At 44.5% G+C, this 14,540-nt stretch overlaps 1 protein-coding gene across 1 annotated transcript in view; it reads right to left on the minus strand.

Moving 5' to 3' along the window:
• Window positions 1-203: 203 nt before the first annotated feature.
• man1a1 (mannosidase, alpha, class 1A, member 1) overlaps window positions 204-14,540 on the minus strand; it is a 102,919-nt gene continuing 88,582 nt past the window's right edge. The window contains exons 6-12 of the mRNA XM_079291038.1: window positions 10,248-10,371; window positions 9,565-9,658; window positions 6,091-6,206; window positions 3,604-3,823; window positions 2,861-3,033; window positions 2,412-2,527; window positions 204-344 (exon numbers count right to left, since the gene is read on the minus strand). Coding sequence (XP_079147164.1) covers window positions 218-344; window positions 2,412-2,527; window positions 2,861-3,033; window positions 3,604-3,823; window positions 6,091-6,206; window positions 9,565-9,658; window positions 10,248-10,371 — 970 coding nt within the window. The 3' untranslated portion in view covers window positions 204-217. The remainder of the gene's footprint in view (window positions 345-2,411; window positions 2,528-2,860; window positions 3,034-3,603; window positions 3,824-6,090; window positions 6,207-9,564; window positions 9,659-10,247; window positions 10,372-14,540) is intronic.

Below are 14,540 nucleotides of genomic sequence, written 5' to 3' on the forward strand. Positions count from 1 at the left end.
CTGATATCCCTCTCTTGAGTTGTTACGTTATCCGGCAGTAAGCATGTTGGTTCTGGTCAGCGACAACGAAAGCAAAAAAAAAGGTGAAATCCCAATCAAGAGGCACCTGTAAACTTTGGGGACTCCAAATGGCTAAACTGTTGTCAGACAGACAGCTGGAGGCTCAGGGATACAGGATCAGAGGTTCTGGCACTTGTTTTGGGGCAGGATGGCTCCACTACTCCACCTCGTTGGGGATGTCCGTCACGTCCTTCTTGATGACGGGCAGAGGGTGAGCCTCGGTGTTGAACACCCAGTGGTCGAACGGTAGGTGGTCGTCGTCGGAGAAGAGCAGGTAGAGGTACCTGAAGGAGACAGAGGGGGGGGGGGGGGAGAGTTTATTCAACACACCCGACAGTCATGAGGAGATGTACCTGTTTAAACGGCTTTTACAGATATCGGTTCATGCTCGAGTCCAGGTGGACGTTTGTGCCAAATCCGAAGACATTTCCTCCAGGTGTGGCTCAGCCTCAGACCAGTTTATGAAACCTGAAGTGATGAAATCCTGCAGTTGAATGTCATCAGAGCTGATGAAACGAGGACGAGGAGCGAGCGTAAGTAAATAAAGGGAGTTTCTGGACAGTCGGCGGTCAAAGACTGATCCACTTCAGATTTCATCACGACGAGCGAGATCAATAAAAACAAAGCTGTTTGAGGAGCGAGCATGTGGGTGGGGGGGGGGGGGGGTCATCCCACTAAAGAGGAGCCTCAACCTCCACAACAAGTGGCCCTCGTCCTCCTCCGCCTGACAACAAACCAGGAGAAAGCGCTGAGTGATGGAGGGCCGACAGCAGCGTGAGGTATGGCCGTGTCCTTGGCAGCAGCGCTAAAGATGGATACTGGAAGTGGCTCAGCACGATGCCAAGATCCCCGAGTAACATTAGGAGGATTAGACTTATGGCCCGGCTGCTAAATGGGATTGATATTTCCAGGTCCGACTCGGATACCGTGGATGTGACTGACGAGGCAATCGTTGCGTCGTTGTCCGGGCTGCTGGTCAATGGCCCTCGGATGGAAAACATTTTTATCATGCCTCGAAAAGACATTCATGGCGCGCTTTTACTTTTTCACGCTTGGTGGGATTTTTTTAGCTTTTTCAAACCGATCGGCAGAAAACAAAACACTCGTCTGCGCGTCACGGCCCGGTGGATCTGCGAGAGGCATCCGGACATCTTCCTTTGAGCGCTTGTGCGGCGCAATCAGGGGAAGAGGTGCTGCTTGTTAAAATTCACTGCCTGCGGAAAAAAAGAAGCTGTATTGGATGGCACTTCACCCCCATCAGGCCTCCACTCACCTTGACTTCATGTCAACAGCTGTCTGATGTGTGGGGGAGGAAATACAAATGATCGAAGAACAGGAGGAGGTGAAGGGTGGGGGGGGGGGGGGGGGTGATGGAGGATGCTGGAGAGGCCGTACACATTCCAACGTGAGTAGAGGAAACGGAGAGGACGGTGAGTTGGGAGGGAGTGTGCAGAAAATTTGTTGCTGCACCAGAAATTAATTCAATGTAATCTACAGGATTAACCAGCCAGCATGTGTGAAATACTAACGGATACGTGGATATTTAAATTGCAAATGTCTACTTGCTATATTATTGTAGCTTCAAATACGATGTGTAATTATGTCCATTGTGTAAACCTGTGACACACACACACACACACACACACACACACAAACACACACACACACACACACACAAACACACACACACACACACACACACACACACACACACACACACACACACACACACACACACACACACACACACACACACACACACACACACACACACACACAAGAAGGCAGTTCAGTGAAAGTATCAGGCGCCTATTAAGAGGAAGTGAGCTGCCTGTGGTGTGTCTCACAGTTTCAGTCTTTCTTTGCTATTTAACATCCATCTTCTAGGCTCCAGACCAGACGGACTGATACACGGTGTTTGCTGAAACAAGACATACATAACTGGAATATCATTGGACATATGAGCCCCGTTAAGAGTCATTTACTTGTATAACGTTACTACAGGAGTGCACTCCTGTTTTTGTTTATTCCCCGTTTTGTGTTGTGTAGCACAAACAGACGAGGCTACAAATGCATTTCTGTTGCCCAAGAATGAGAATGAAAGATCCTTGAAAAGTCCCACTTGTGTTTGTGTGAGAGGCCGTGCAGTGAAGAAGCCTTGCCAGTGACCTTAGCAACTCTCTGGAGCTCAGTCTGAATGAATGACAACATCATCATACTTTGTTTCTGTGTGTGTGTGTGTGAGAGACATATCTCTGTTGGTTTGGAGATGCAAACCCTCCAATAAAGTGCAATGACAGCACAATCATGAGAGGACAGAAGTGAAGGGAGTGTGTGTTTGCGTTTCTCACTTGAGCGTCTCGGCCAAGTAGAAGCTCTGCTGCACGTCGTCGTGGTTGGGGGTTGAAGCGTAGACGTCTTTGACGCCGCTGTAGCCTCCTTCCACTTTACAGTGCTGCTCTAAAGCCTGAGAGGAGACGGAGGAGCACAGCAGGGAGAGGGAACGACATCAGTCACTTGCAACATCAATCAAACTCTTCATGTGCTTAAAATATCACTAAAACTCAGGGCGGATGTTTGCTAAATATAAAAAACAAGTTAAATGAATTGACCTCCTGTAAGCTTCCGTCCTGATTGGTGTTGTTTTTTTTTTTAGAGCGTGTGAGAAACTTGTTCAGTGTCATTTTAAATTACTTCAAAATCTCAAATGAAATGGCATGTGCAGTGTGACGACATGTCTTTCAACACTGCCAAGCTGTGACAAAAAGCTAATTTACAATTCAGTCAACAAATGTTTTACCTGAACAGCCTCCCAGCCCCACTCCCTGTATTTGGGGTCGTGGGTGAACCTCCACATGTACATGTAGGTCTCTATGACCTCGGGGCGGAGGATGAAGTATTTCTCGTTCTGGCGGGTGGCGATGGCCTCAACTCCGCCATCAAAACGAAAAGCTTCTGGTCCAAGCTTCAAAGCTGGAGGAGAACATGTTGTAGATATAAAGCAGCATAGTCAGATTACACTTAAAGGTACTATGAGGACCTTTAAACTGCTTATGAAACAGTCTCTGGAATACCGACATAAGTAAACGTGACCATCAACGAGGAATATTGTCTCTTCCTATATATCTATTATTAATGCCTGTCAGAGTCCCCACGAAATCAGAAGAAAACTATGTATTCATTAGAAAGTCTGGCGCTTGAAAACACTTCCGCTTTTGTCCACTGGGGCCAAAAACAACTTGATCACATAATAAAACGTGTGAAATGACAAATATGGCACAGGCCAGTATTTAGAAACAGATTTGGCTCCAAGTACTAATTCCATAGAGCAACTTTTGATCTAGATATTAACATGACTTTTAAATTTGACGAAAACTAACCTTTCGTTTTTTTAAACATTTGAAGAATAGAATAAAAAAAGAAGAAAGTGTGACCAAACTTGCATCTGCTGCTACTAAATCAAACTTAAAACCAGAGTGACCGATTCAAGATGAAACATAAAACCCTTTGAGCGTGTATCGTCTTCTGTTTGTGCATATTTACCGGTTCTGGCGTAAGACTCGTGACATGTCCGGGCGATCTCGGCGGCCTGCTCCATCTGGTGGCCCGTCTTCTCGCTGGCCGCCCCGTCAGCGCCCAGAGCGATCATGCCACCTGCGAAGCAGGTCAGGTGACCCATCTTGTGCTCCAGCAGCCCCCCCTTCCACTCCGCTATGTAGGTCAGCCCGCTGCTCGACTTCCTCATCAGGTTGGTTTCGATCGCCTGAGAGACAAAGAGTGACGGAGGGTTTTATTAGAGGTGGGTTCAGTTTGGTTTCATTTAAGCTCAGGAATTCAAGACAACACGGGGCGAGAAGTTGACACACAAACGGTCATTTTATGGAAAAAGTATTCCTTTAATGGCACTTGGTTTATCGGCTCAAAGTAGCTTCCTTTTTTGAAATATATTTTTTTAATTGAATGGCAACAAACCACTTTTTACACAATTCTTGTTGTTAGCAGATTAACAATTATAATTATCTGCAGCTTATCTTACATCTGTTTGTATCAGCAAACAATGAAATATCTCAGCACCTGGTGGACTGGGGACGTGTGCATAAAGACAAGACTGCTTCCTTTTGCACAACCTAATAACGTGATGTAATAACGTGTGTGTAAAAACCAGATGTGAATGACACTTTTACAACAAGGTCCTCTCAAAGTAATCGATGTATTGTGGGTGTGCTGACCCTTTAACGCGGCCCAGGCTGCACAGAACCAGCCGAGGTTATCCAATCATTTTATCATCTGTGACTCAGATAATCACCCTGCTGCTGCTCTCTCGCTTCCCAGGCTTCTCCTTGGCAAATAAATCAAGAAGGCCTATAATCCTTGAAGATCAGGAGGAATTATGGGTGAAGAATCCCTGTGTGGTTCGTGCTGCATTTTAGTTGCCGTGTCATATTTGCTCCCCAGAGTGCTACAGAGGAACAATTGGAGAGCCAGCTCTCTCCAGCTGAGACCTGCCGCTTGTCACCACAACTTCAGTTGACAATTTGTGTTGAACAGAGAAAATCTCTCTGCACGTCTGTGTGTTGATTACGTATTCACTTTAGGAGGCTGTTGATTCATCTGCTCCTCGTCGCCGTCTTCTTATATAAAAGTGTTTTTCTCCGTTTGTGCCATCATCTTTCATCTGCTCGAACTCACCATGTGGCTCCCACAGTGAGAATAAAAACACTAAATATCTGAATATCTCGGGCATGGCAGTGGTCGCAGTGGTAGATAGTAAATCACAATATTGCCACTTGAAGCTAAATAAAACCCCACACGAGTCAAACAGAACTGAATTTAGCAAAAACACCAGTTACAATCTCAGTCGACCCAGCAAATATTTATGGTGATTACGTGTCGTCATGTAAATTATTGCTTTTATTATCTCATGAGCAACAGCTTCGAGGTTATTTGGGCGACCGGATTCCTTTAATATCGCCGCCGCAGAATGAAGACAACGCACCACTTTTCAAATTCTGAAGCCGACCTCGTGTTTGTTGTCCGCTATTATCATTATCGAGCAGCTTTTTATCATCCAGGCAGCTCCCCGTCTGTAAACACCGTGTTCAAACCCCCACTTATATCATACATTCATATTATTCCAGTGGTGACCCGTGTAGTGTTTACGTTTCCACATCTCGATCCGCCGATGATGAAATTGAAATACACTGCAGTGGGAGAGATCTCAGTGGTAGAAGTGCAACAGATTGTGAATTACAGCTCATGGAGATCAGTGCTCTAACATGATGCGATGGTCGGGACAGGAGCGGTGCTTAACAGCCATTCACAGATGGTGCGTTTAGGGAGCGGCAGACAGGTGACAAATGACGATTTCAGTTTTCTGTTTTACAATTACAGCTGTCGGGAGAGAACACTCACCAACAGAAACAGGGTTTTCTACAACTCGCAGTCAGTCAACACTGAATGAAAAGTCATTGAACGTTCCCATGTTCTGTGTTATTAGTATTCCAACTGATTTCTTTAATATATCGACTGTAGCTGGAAGGGTTACTACTGACTGACTTTGGAATAGGATGGCAACAAAAACCTGATTTGTAGAGGAGGAGAATGAGGAGAACGACATGAATGTTTTAACAACAAACATGGTACAAACCTACAATAATAAGAGAAGTGGGAACATGTGAAGTCTTAGGCATGCGTGGGCGGCTGAGCGCCTCACGTTTTCCCGCTATCTGCGCCTCACGTGTTTAAAGGAACGCCCCGAACACCTTGACTTGAATGGAAACTCAACTCAGAGAGGGAAAGCCATCAGGGTCTCACTGTGGCGACTTTGGCTGGATACCTGGAGCTATATGACCCAACCGTAGTTACCACGATCTGCACAGAAATCAGCTGCAGGCTCATTAGTGCGGTACTTGCGATTTCAGCTCAGTTGTTTTCATGGATTTTAAACCAAACAATTGAACTAATCGTTGCAGCTCCGGTGAAGACCCCAACCCTGAGTGAAGAGATTCCTGGTGTGTGTGTGTGTGTTACCTGCAGGGCATCATAATACATCTTCTTGGCCTCCTCGTCAGTCCTGTCAGACATCAGCCAGGCCTTGAGCAGGTACTCATAGAAACTGTCACCTAAGCCTCCCACGGACACGTGATCTGCAACACATCAACAAAACAAAGATTATAACACACACACACACACACACACACACACACACACACACACACACACACACGCAGCCTTAGATTACAACCGTTGGACCATCCATAGATCACCCTCCCACGACACAGGGCCAGATATATGTGTGCAATATAAAGAGAACACACCTCCAGTGCAGCCCGTGATATACTGCCGTGTTATTATGCACGCGTGCTATCGCTGGAGAGCCTCCAGCCGGCCGAGCGGCGCTTCTGTATTCGCCCGTCTGATTGTCAGTGAAGGCTCATCCATATGTATGTGTCATTAACGGAGTCCAGCCCTGTTTGCGGAGCGCAGAGATTAAATGTCAGCAGTGATCATCTTTAAGGGAAGAGAGAAAAGGAGGCTGGCGGTGGAGATGGGCTGGTGCACAGCCAATAAGAGAATCTGACCTTCTGCGAGTTCAATATTAAAACAACATTGAAACAAGAACGCCGCACGAGCCAGAGAGACGACGCACGCTCAACATAGAGCCGTCTGATTCCAGTGAACGTTCACGCGTTAACGCGCTTCTGACACAAACTTTGAAGCAGAGAGAGGGCGGAAACGATGACTCAGCATGTTCTTCACCACACATGGCAACAAAACAGCTGTTTGGATAAAACGTGAAACATGATTGTGGTTTTCTGTGTGTGTACGTACGGCACATGAAAGACACAGCAGCACTTCTGTGAGGCGGTGGGAGAGAGATCTTTTTCAGACAACATCAGGCTGAAAACATCCCTGGGTCATCATTTATTTAACAAATGCATTCCCATCGCTATTGCATAATGTCTTTGTAGATGAAAAACCCTTTCTGGCAAAGACGAGCATAAAAGTGTTTTTTTTCCCCTTTTTTTGTGATCGAGGATTTTAACATTTTTCGGTTGAAACTTGCTGTTTATATTCAACATTCCTAACCGGATATGTCATCATTTGCATAAAGCACTTGGATGAAGACACAGTTACTGGCTCTGGTTAAGAGTGTCGGCTAAATGCCAACAATTTGAACTGTGGATGTGCTTTCAGTAGCTTTATTCCACGTTTCATGCATCAGATAATAAAAGCAAGCAGACCAGATGCAGATCCATATTTAACCATCACACATATGAACAGCCCTCGCATCAAGGGCTGGGTATCAAAAACTATTCGAGACAGGACTCTGATAAACTCGGAGGCATATCAATGGATATCAAAATCATAATAATAAAACTGGATCAAAGGTTTTCTAATTTGATGGCACAAAGCTTTTTTGTGGAAATCAAGAGAAGTGCGCCCTGATTTTAAGTAGAACGTAGACTGGTCTGAACAAACACCTCAACACGGCGAAATGGGTAATAAAGCATATTGAGCATGAAAAGTCAATAAGTTCCACTCATTTCAAATAAATTTTCCACCTCTGCATTTGTCCTTTCCTATTGATTCAAACCACCACAGTCTGACAACTTTAAATTACAAAGAACACGATGTGTCTGTACTACTCTGTATGCAAAACACTGCCTCAAACAAAGTCAGCTTTTAAATCCATTCCTGCTCTAATTTGCCTAATCTCTGCAGTCATTGGTAAGTGGCAGAAATGAAATGGCAGCAGCAAGAATTGTTTTCCTGATGTTCCCGATGTGTTTCGGTCGAGGCAGAGCCTGGTTCCGCTCGAGCTTTCTGCCTGTTTAAAAGTGCTCACAACACTCTCGGTCACTTGAGAATATCAGTACTACTACTCCTATGCCTGTCCATTATATATGAGGTTAATGCCATAAGAGGGTTAGCATAGCTTAGCATAAAGACTGGAAACAGCGCCTCTAAAGTTGTAAAGATGTAATATATAATTGTTCTGTACAAAAGCTAAATAATCGGTGGATTTTGGACAATTTCTCTATTTCTATGACAAGAGCCAACTGTCTCCTGGCTGCAGTTTCATATTAACCGTACAGATTATAAAGTGGTGTCAATCTTCTCATCCAACTCTCTGCAAGAAAGAACTCCCCCCCCCCAAAAAACGATTGCGTTGAGAACTTGATGATTTGATGTATAAGCTTGTCACTCTCTGTTTGTTCTGAAGTCACATTTTTGCTCTCTGGAGGTGAAACACACTTAAAGCTGCCTTAAGAATGGATCTTGATATGCACCCCTTCTCTCGTCAGTGTCACTTTAACAATAGGCTGTTACTGCTGGAGCTTCTCTTGAGAACTAGACCGTACATACCTTGTCCATTATAAAAGATTCATCTCTTTTTAACTCCATATGTTCCCCCCCCCCCCCATCTTCACAATCATACCCTATTACCACAATCTGCGAGAGAGTCAGACGGGCGAGTTAAAGATAGAGATCGGGGGTGGAGCGAGAATACAAAACAGTGAAACGGGTGCAATAGTGGGTTGCAGCAATAAAAAGAGTCAACAAGGTTTAAATAGAAAGAGTGATGAGAGAGAGAGAGAGAAAAGGCAGAGCGGACATGACACTTAAAGCCATTCAGCACCACTTCTAGCACAATGTCAAATGAGTCATATATGACATCAATATCAAAAGAAAAAGCTGAACCAGCAAATGTTGGCTGAAAAAAAGACCTGAAGGATAAACTGATCATCAGAATAGTCACTGATCACAATTGTATCAATCAACTAAGACATGTATCAAAAATTGAGCTCTGCTCAACATAGAGGGTTGTTATGAAAAGCAGTCAGTGGTTCCGAGAGCTCCAATAAGGATCTCTAGACATTGTGGCAGGAGATTATTTATGTACATAATTGGGTTCAAGTTTAAAAGTGTAACAGACGACCGGGAGCCCGTGAAGTCATTGTGACATCAGCAGGATACTTGCATTCCTGGTTTTCGTCTGTACAAATTACAGGTGTGGAAGAGTTTTCTTTGAAGGAGCAGCATTAAAGAGCGTCACAGGAATCCAGACAAGTAGTCATTCGCAGGCATTCGTGTTTCAGCGTCATCTCGGGGAGAAGAACGGTCGACCCTCGGTGACATTCTTCAAGTCACAAATGCTAATTATTTTTTATAAATGTCTCAGGCTCAAAGTCCAGGTTATGATTAACCCAAAGATGTCAGCCTGTGATTGTCATGATAATCACCCTGTACTTATACATCTCTTTCTCTCTCTGGTTCTTGCATTTGTGTGGCAACAGGGCAGAAATCATTTGGCCACAATTATGCGTGTAACAGTTGAGATGTAACATCAAGCACACAAAATCAATGTTTACTCTCTCTTCAACCAGCGAAGGGCCAAAGAACCGGTGAAGACCAACCCATCTTACGTCCAGTATACATGGATGATCCACTTGTGAATAAAGAAGAAATTGAATGGGACGTGATAAGACGAGGACTTACGTTGGCCCCACTGGCCGCTATTGGGGTTCAGGTAGTTGGGGTAAAGCCCCTGTGGTTTTTCCAGGCGATTCAGGACTTTCCGGATGTTCATTACCTGTTGATTAAAGGAAGAAAGCACAAATGCAACAAGGAAGGTTAACTAGCTCTGCTCCAGCAGATTCCAACACAAATTTGCAGGAAATAATAGGGTGCGTGAGGTTAACCACAGGTGTTTAGCAGTAGTTTGCTAGTCTCGGGAAGGATGTCCAGATCGAGTAGCGAGGGACACGTGTTTGTGTTGTTCCTCTGTAGCCTAAATGAGCTGATTAATGACATGATAACGAGTGAGCAGACTTGCATACTCGCCATTACCTGATCCAGAAATTTTAAGGCTGTATCGGACGCGTTTCAGATACTGGTATCAGAACAACTCTACTTCAAAACGTTGCACGTGAAAACACACGTATGTCTGTAAAAGGTTTGCGTGAAGCACTCTGAAAAGACTCAAACTTGTTTCATATTTGATCAAATCAATATATCTGTGGAGAAATAAGGTAAAGGGGTGAAGAGTCTGGCTACAACCGGCCTTATTTTTGATTCCAGGGAAACACCTCTCCAAGTTCTCAGACATTACAGACACTTCTGAAGTGTAGGAGTGCATGTGGAATGCAGCCATTAACTGTGGAAAAAAAAGTGTCTGCTACCTTCTGTGCGAAGTCCGGATTCCCCGAGAGTTTGCTGAGGTGCATGAACTCCAGATGCAGGGTGCCGTACTCTGCCAGGATGCTGCTGCCGCCTGAGGCCCAGGGCCAGTTTCTGCCAATACCACTGGACAGAGATGAAAAGAGAAGGAGACAAGAGGGATCCCTTTAAAACACAGCACAACAAGAAGACCGACGCACAGCCGCGTAACGTTTCACATCTTCGATCCGACATCGATCTTGTGCTCAGCCACAAGCAGAACCAGGTAACGTCTTTTCACGCGTTTGTTTCATAATAATTCGTACTAATAACACCCACAAGTGCTTTGTTAGAAAAGACAAGGCTACACGATGAGTCACGTTCGGAAAACTAATTCCTGAGCACACAGAGAACATGCTCGTCTCGATATGAAACCGACGGCTGAACGGAGGCGGTGAACCTTTAAAAAGTCAGAGTGTCGGCGACTCAGCGGTCATTCTTTGAATTGTGACGACAACTAAAATGTTCTCGTGATTTACAGGTTATCTTAGAAAGCCGTCTTGTGCTTGAGTGACATTTATTCTGAAAATGGATACAGACCGAGTTACATTAACGACACTAACAGCTAACCTCACACTCCATCCGTCACATTAATGGGTGCATTTGTTCCCCTGTTTTAATACACAGACGATTGACTTCGGCAGCACTTCATATCCTTGCTGGTGTGTCTAGGTCAGTCAGTGAGAGCGCAGGGGCCCGCACCGTCTCCCCCGACGTCACCTGTAGCGACGATAAAGCCGCCTCGACACTCCGGCCACATGTGAGAGTTACCAACCTCTGGCACGTTCGGCGAGGACAGAAGACCGAGCAGCGTGGTGCCTGTGTGAGTGGGATCATTAGAGCCACTGACGGATCACTTCCAGGCAAAGACTGATGGCGATGCTTCAAGGAACCACGCGTGAATACATGTTAACAATTCACTACACTGCGAAACACACACCAGGATGTGTGCACTGCAACTATTACATGTGGACATGAGCTGCACACACACACGGGAGACATCCAGCAAATGAGGCGACGGAGAAGGAGTGAGAATTAGTAAAAGTGCCTCTCTCTCACACACACACACACACACACACACACACACACACACACACACACACACACACACACACACACACACACACACACACACACACACACACACACACACACACACACACACACACACACACACAGAGGTGGATGAACATACTAATTATTCCCCCCTCCAACTCATCATGCTGCACAAGCCATAATTTGTTTCCCATTACACTGTGGATTTAATCAAGTCACCCAGACACAGAGAAGACCACCGCAGCATCAGGCAGCGAGCAGATATCAGGGTCAGAGAGAATAACATGGGGAGGACAAAAATCCCATCACTGTGGATCTGATTAAGAGGGGGCTGTGCGTTGGTTCGATTTAGACTGATGCAGACATTAAAATAGGATATTGTAGTCTACGATTACCTGCACAAACAGTTGAATGTGTTGTATTTGTACAACTCCCCCCCCGCCAGTGTTTCCAAACGGTGTTATCGTTGGCACCGCTGTTGAAAAGACTGCTTTCCGTTTTCTTTAGAGCCGAGCAAACAACACAGGACCTGCTACCATTTTGTTTTGCACAGTTACTGCAGTTGTTCAACCGTCCGCCAAACCCCCTCTACTGGGAACAGTAACTGCAAATAACGGACATATTGCTGGACCTGTTGAGGGAAGCGAGGCCCCGTACAACCACAACCAGGACTGAGCGGGGCAGACTGAACGGGACTAAAGGTGCTCGGAAACACTACCACTTCTGCCCACAGGGACCGCCAAAATCAACACAACAAGAAAGTTACTCACAGTGACTGTAAATCCAAGAAACACTGTCTTTTAGTGTTCCAGCTACTTCCAAAACAACATTATTCCTTTAACTCCACAACACCCTCCACTTCCCCTCAGTCAACTCGTGGGCTTGATCCGTCTATCCATCTTTTTCAATCCTTTTATAAACCCTGTGATGAAGGATAAATCCCTTCCCTTGGTAGAGTGGCGGCACGGAGGGAAACACACCTTTCCAAGTCGCCCCTGTCCAGTCTGATCCCTCCCAAAGCCCCGCTGTGAGAGAAATTAAATCCCTGTTAAGGAGAACACAACAACAGGCAGCAGGGAACAGCGGCTGTGTAAACCAAACACACAAATCAATGAGAGGCAGATACAAAGTAAATCACCGGAGACGGCTGGATGAGGGCGTGTTAGGAATACCGTTAATCTGGCCAGGGGGTCTGCATGTTTAAGAAAGATACATTTCAGACCTTTCCAGATCTGTATAGCTCATTAGAACATGTGTTGAAGAACAGAGCTGTCGAACAAAGTATACTTGTTTGATCACAGCTATTGGAGTTATTAAACAACTTGGGCAAAACACGACTCTGGGAATTTACTGCAAGCAATAATATGTAACTTTTCACAGAAATAAAACGCTCTTCCGCTCACAAATGAAAGTTGAAGCAATAAGCAATAAACAGTAGGGGTGTAACGGTTCACAAAATTCACGGTAGGTTCGGTACGATACAGTGGAGCCACGGTTCGGTACAGTAGAAAACTATAAATGCCAGAGAAATGTACTTGATTTAAAAATATATTTATTCATTACAACTAACATCATGAAGTTATTCTTTGACTTTGAACAATGATGGAACTATACCTGAGTGACCCATCTTCTGGGGTGTCTTCTCAGCAACACATAAGCATAAAAAACTAAAACTGCTCCTTAATGTTATGTAGTATTGTTACTTACATCTTGCAAAAGAGATTTTTAATCTCAATGGGACGACCTGGTTAAATAAAGGTTTTATCGTCGGCTTCGTTTCTGGCCCAATAAACAGTCTCAGTTTGTTCAATTCACTCACAGGAGGCAGAGTGGTGTATCTCCCTTTGTCACATGCTTTATACTAAGCCGTGGCGATGTAATGCAGCACTCTGAAAAGCAGACTGTTATGGTGACCTAGAAGTAGGACTTCTTGTTAGAGAATACGCAAGGCTTAGACTAATATATCAACACAGATCATGAGCTTTCATTATAAACCAAGAGATCAGCCGCCATCATCCAACATCTGATAGGACTGATATGTTGCAGTTTGTTTGGCTAATAGGAGTCCATGTCCATAGATTTTAATTAATAATGGTTATAATGAATATGTGAAATCAGGCCAGCCACAATTAAATGAAAATAATAATTTATATTCGAGGTTGTCAAAGACTACATTTTGTTCGAGAGGACATTTGGGTCAAATTTTTCTATTTCTATTTTTAAGCCTAAAAGGACGTCATGATGAATAGCAGAGGAAGTGTTATTTTGCTCTTGCCATCCAGACGAGTTACAACGGTTTAAACATTGTATTAAAACTGTTAACAGCATCAAAATGTCTGGTTGTTGCATATTTGACGGGATACCAATGTTTCAGAGCAACAGGTGTTTCAGTTTAACGACTGACCGTGTTAACTGGTGACTTTGAGCCAAATGCGCCCGTGGTTGCTGGTATTACCTTACATAAATGTTTGGCTTCGGTGATAAACACGGAGGAGTATGTAGTTAAAATGGATTGAAGGCATTTCCAGGGACACCGGCACGCTTTTTGTGTTTTTAACAGCTGCCGTCATTACGAGCAACCACAGATACATTCTGTTGAGAGACATCAGTTAACACGGTCACTTATTAAACCGAAACGTCTGGTTATTATTAGCGTCGTCATTGTATTTTACATGACCACAGATGAACTGGTTGAAAGCATCTCGTGACTTGTATGTATATATGTATTCTACCCACTCACTAACAGCACACGGATCTGGAAAGTCTATTTGTTTTGGTTGCATTTGTGATCTTTGGTGTTAATGCCCCTGCATTGCAGGGTGGCTGACAGAGTTGCTGTAGTGTAAAGAAACCTGCAGTATAAACATCCTGGGGCACCTGAGAGACATCACCAAGAAGTTAACATGTCTTATACATCTCAGACACATCTGGACTACTCAACACTGTTTAAAGAGCATCTGGGAATATCCGTCAAAATAATCTAACATGATGACACAACATATTCTCTGCCCTGCTGTTCAGCAAAGAAACAAAAAAGGGCTCAAAGGAATTCATAAAACAAATACGGATCCAAAGCCACGACCTGGAATTCACTGGCTGATGAAAGATTGATGCCATTGGGAAGTATGAAGGTTTGCATTGGAGGACATATTCTCGACCTCCCGGTGTCCATCTTGTTTGTCCATTTGGCGCTGTCCAAT

The sequence above is a fragment of the Melanostigma gelatinosum genome (assembly GCF_949748355.1).
Source record: "Melanostigma gelatinosum genome assembly, chromosome: 19".
Taxonomy (NCBI): Eukaryota; Metazoa; Chordata; class Actinopteri; order Perciformes; family Zoarcidae; genus Melanostigma; species Melanostigma gelatinosum.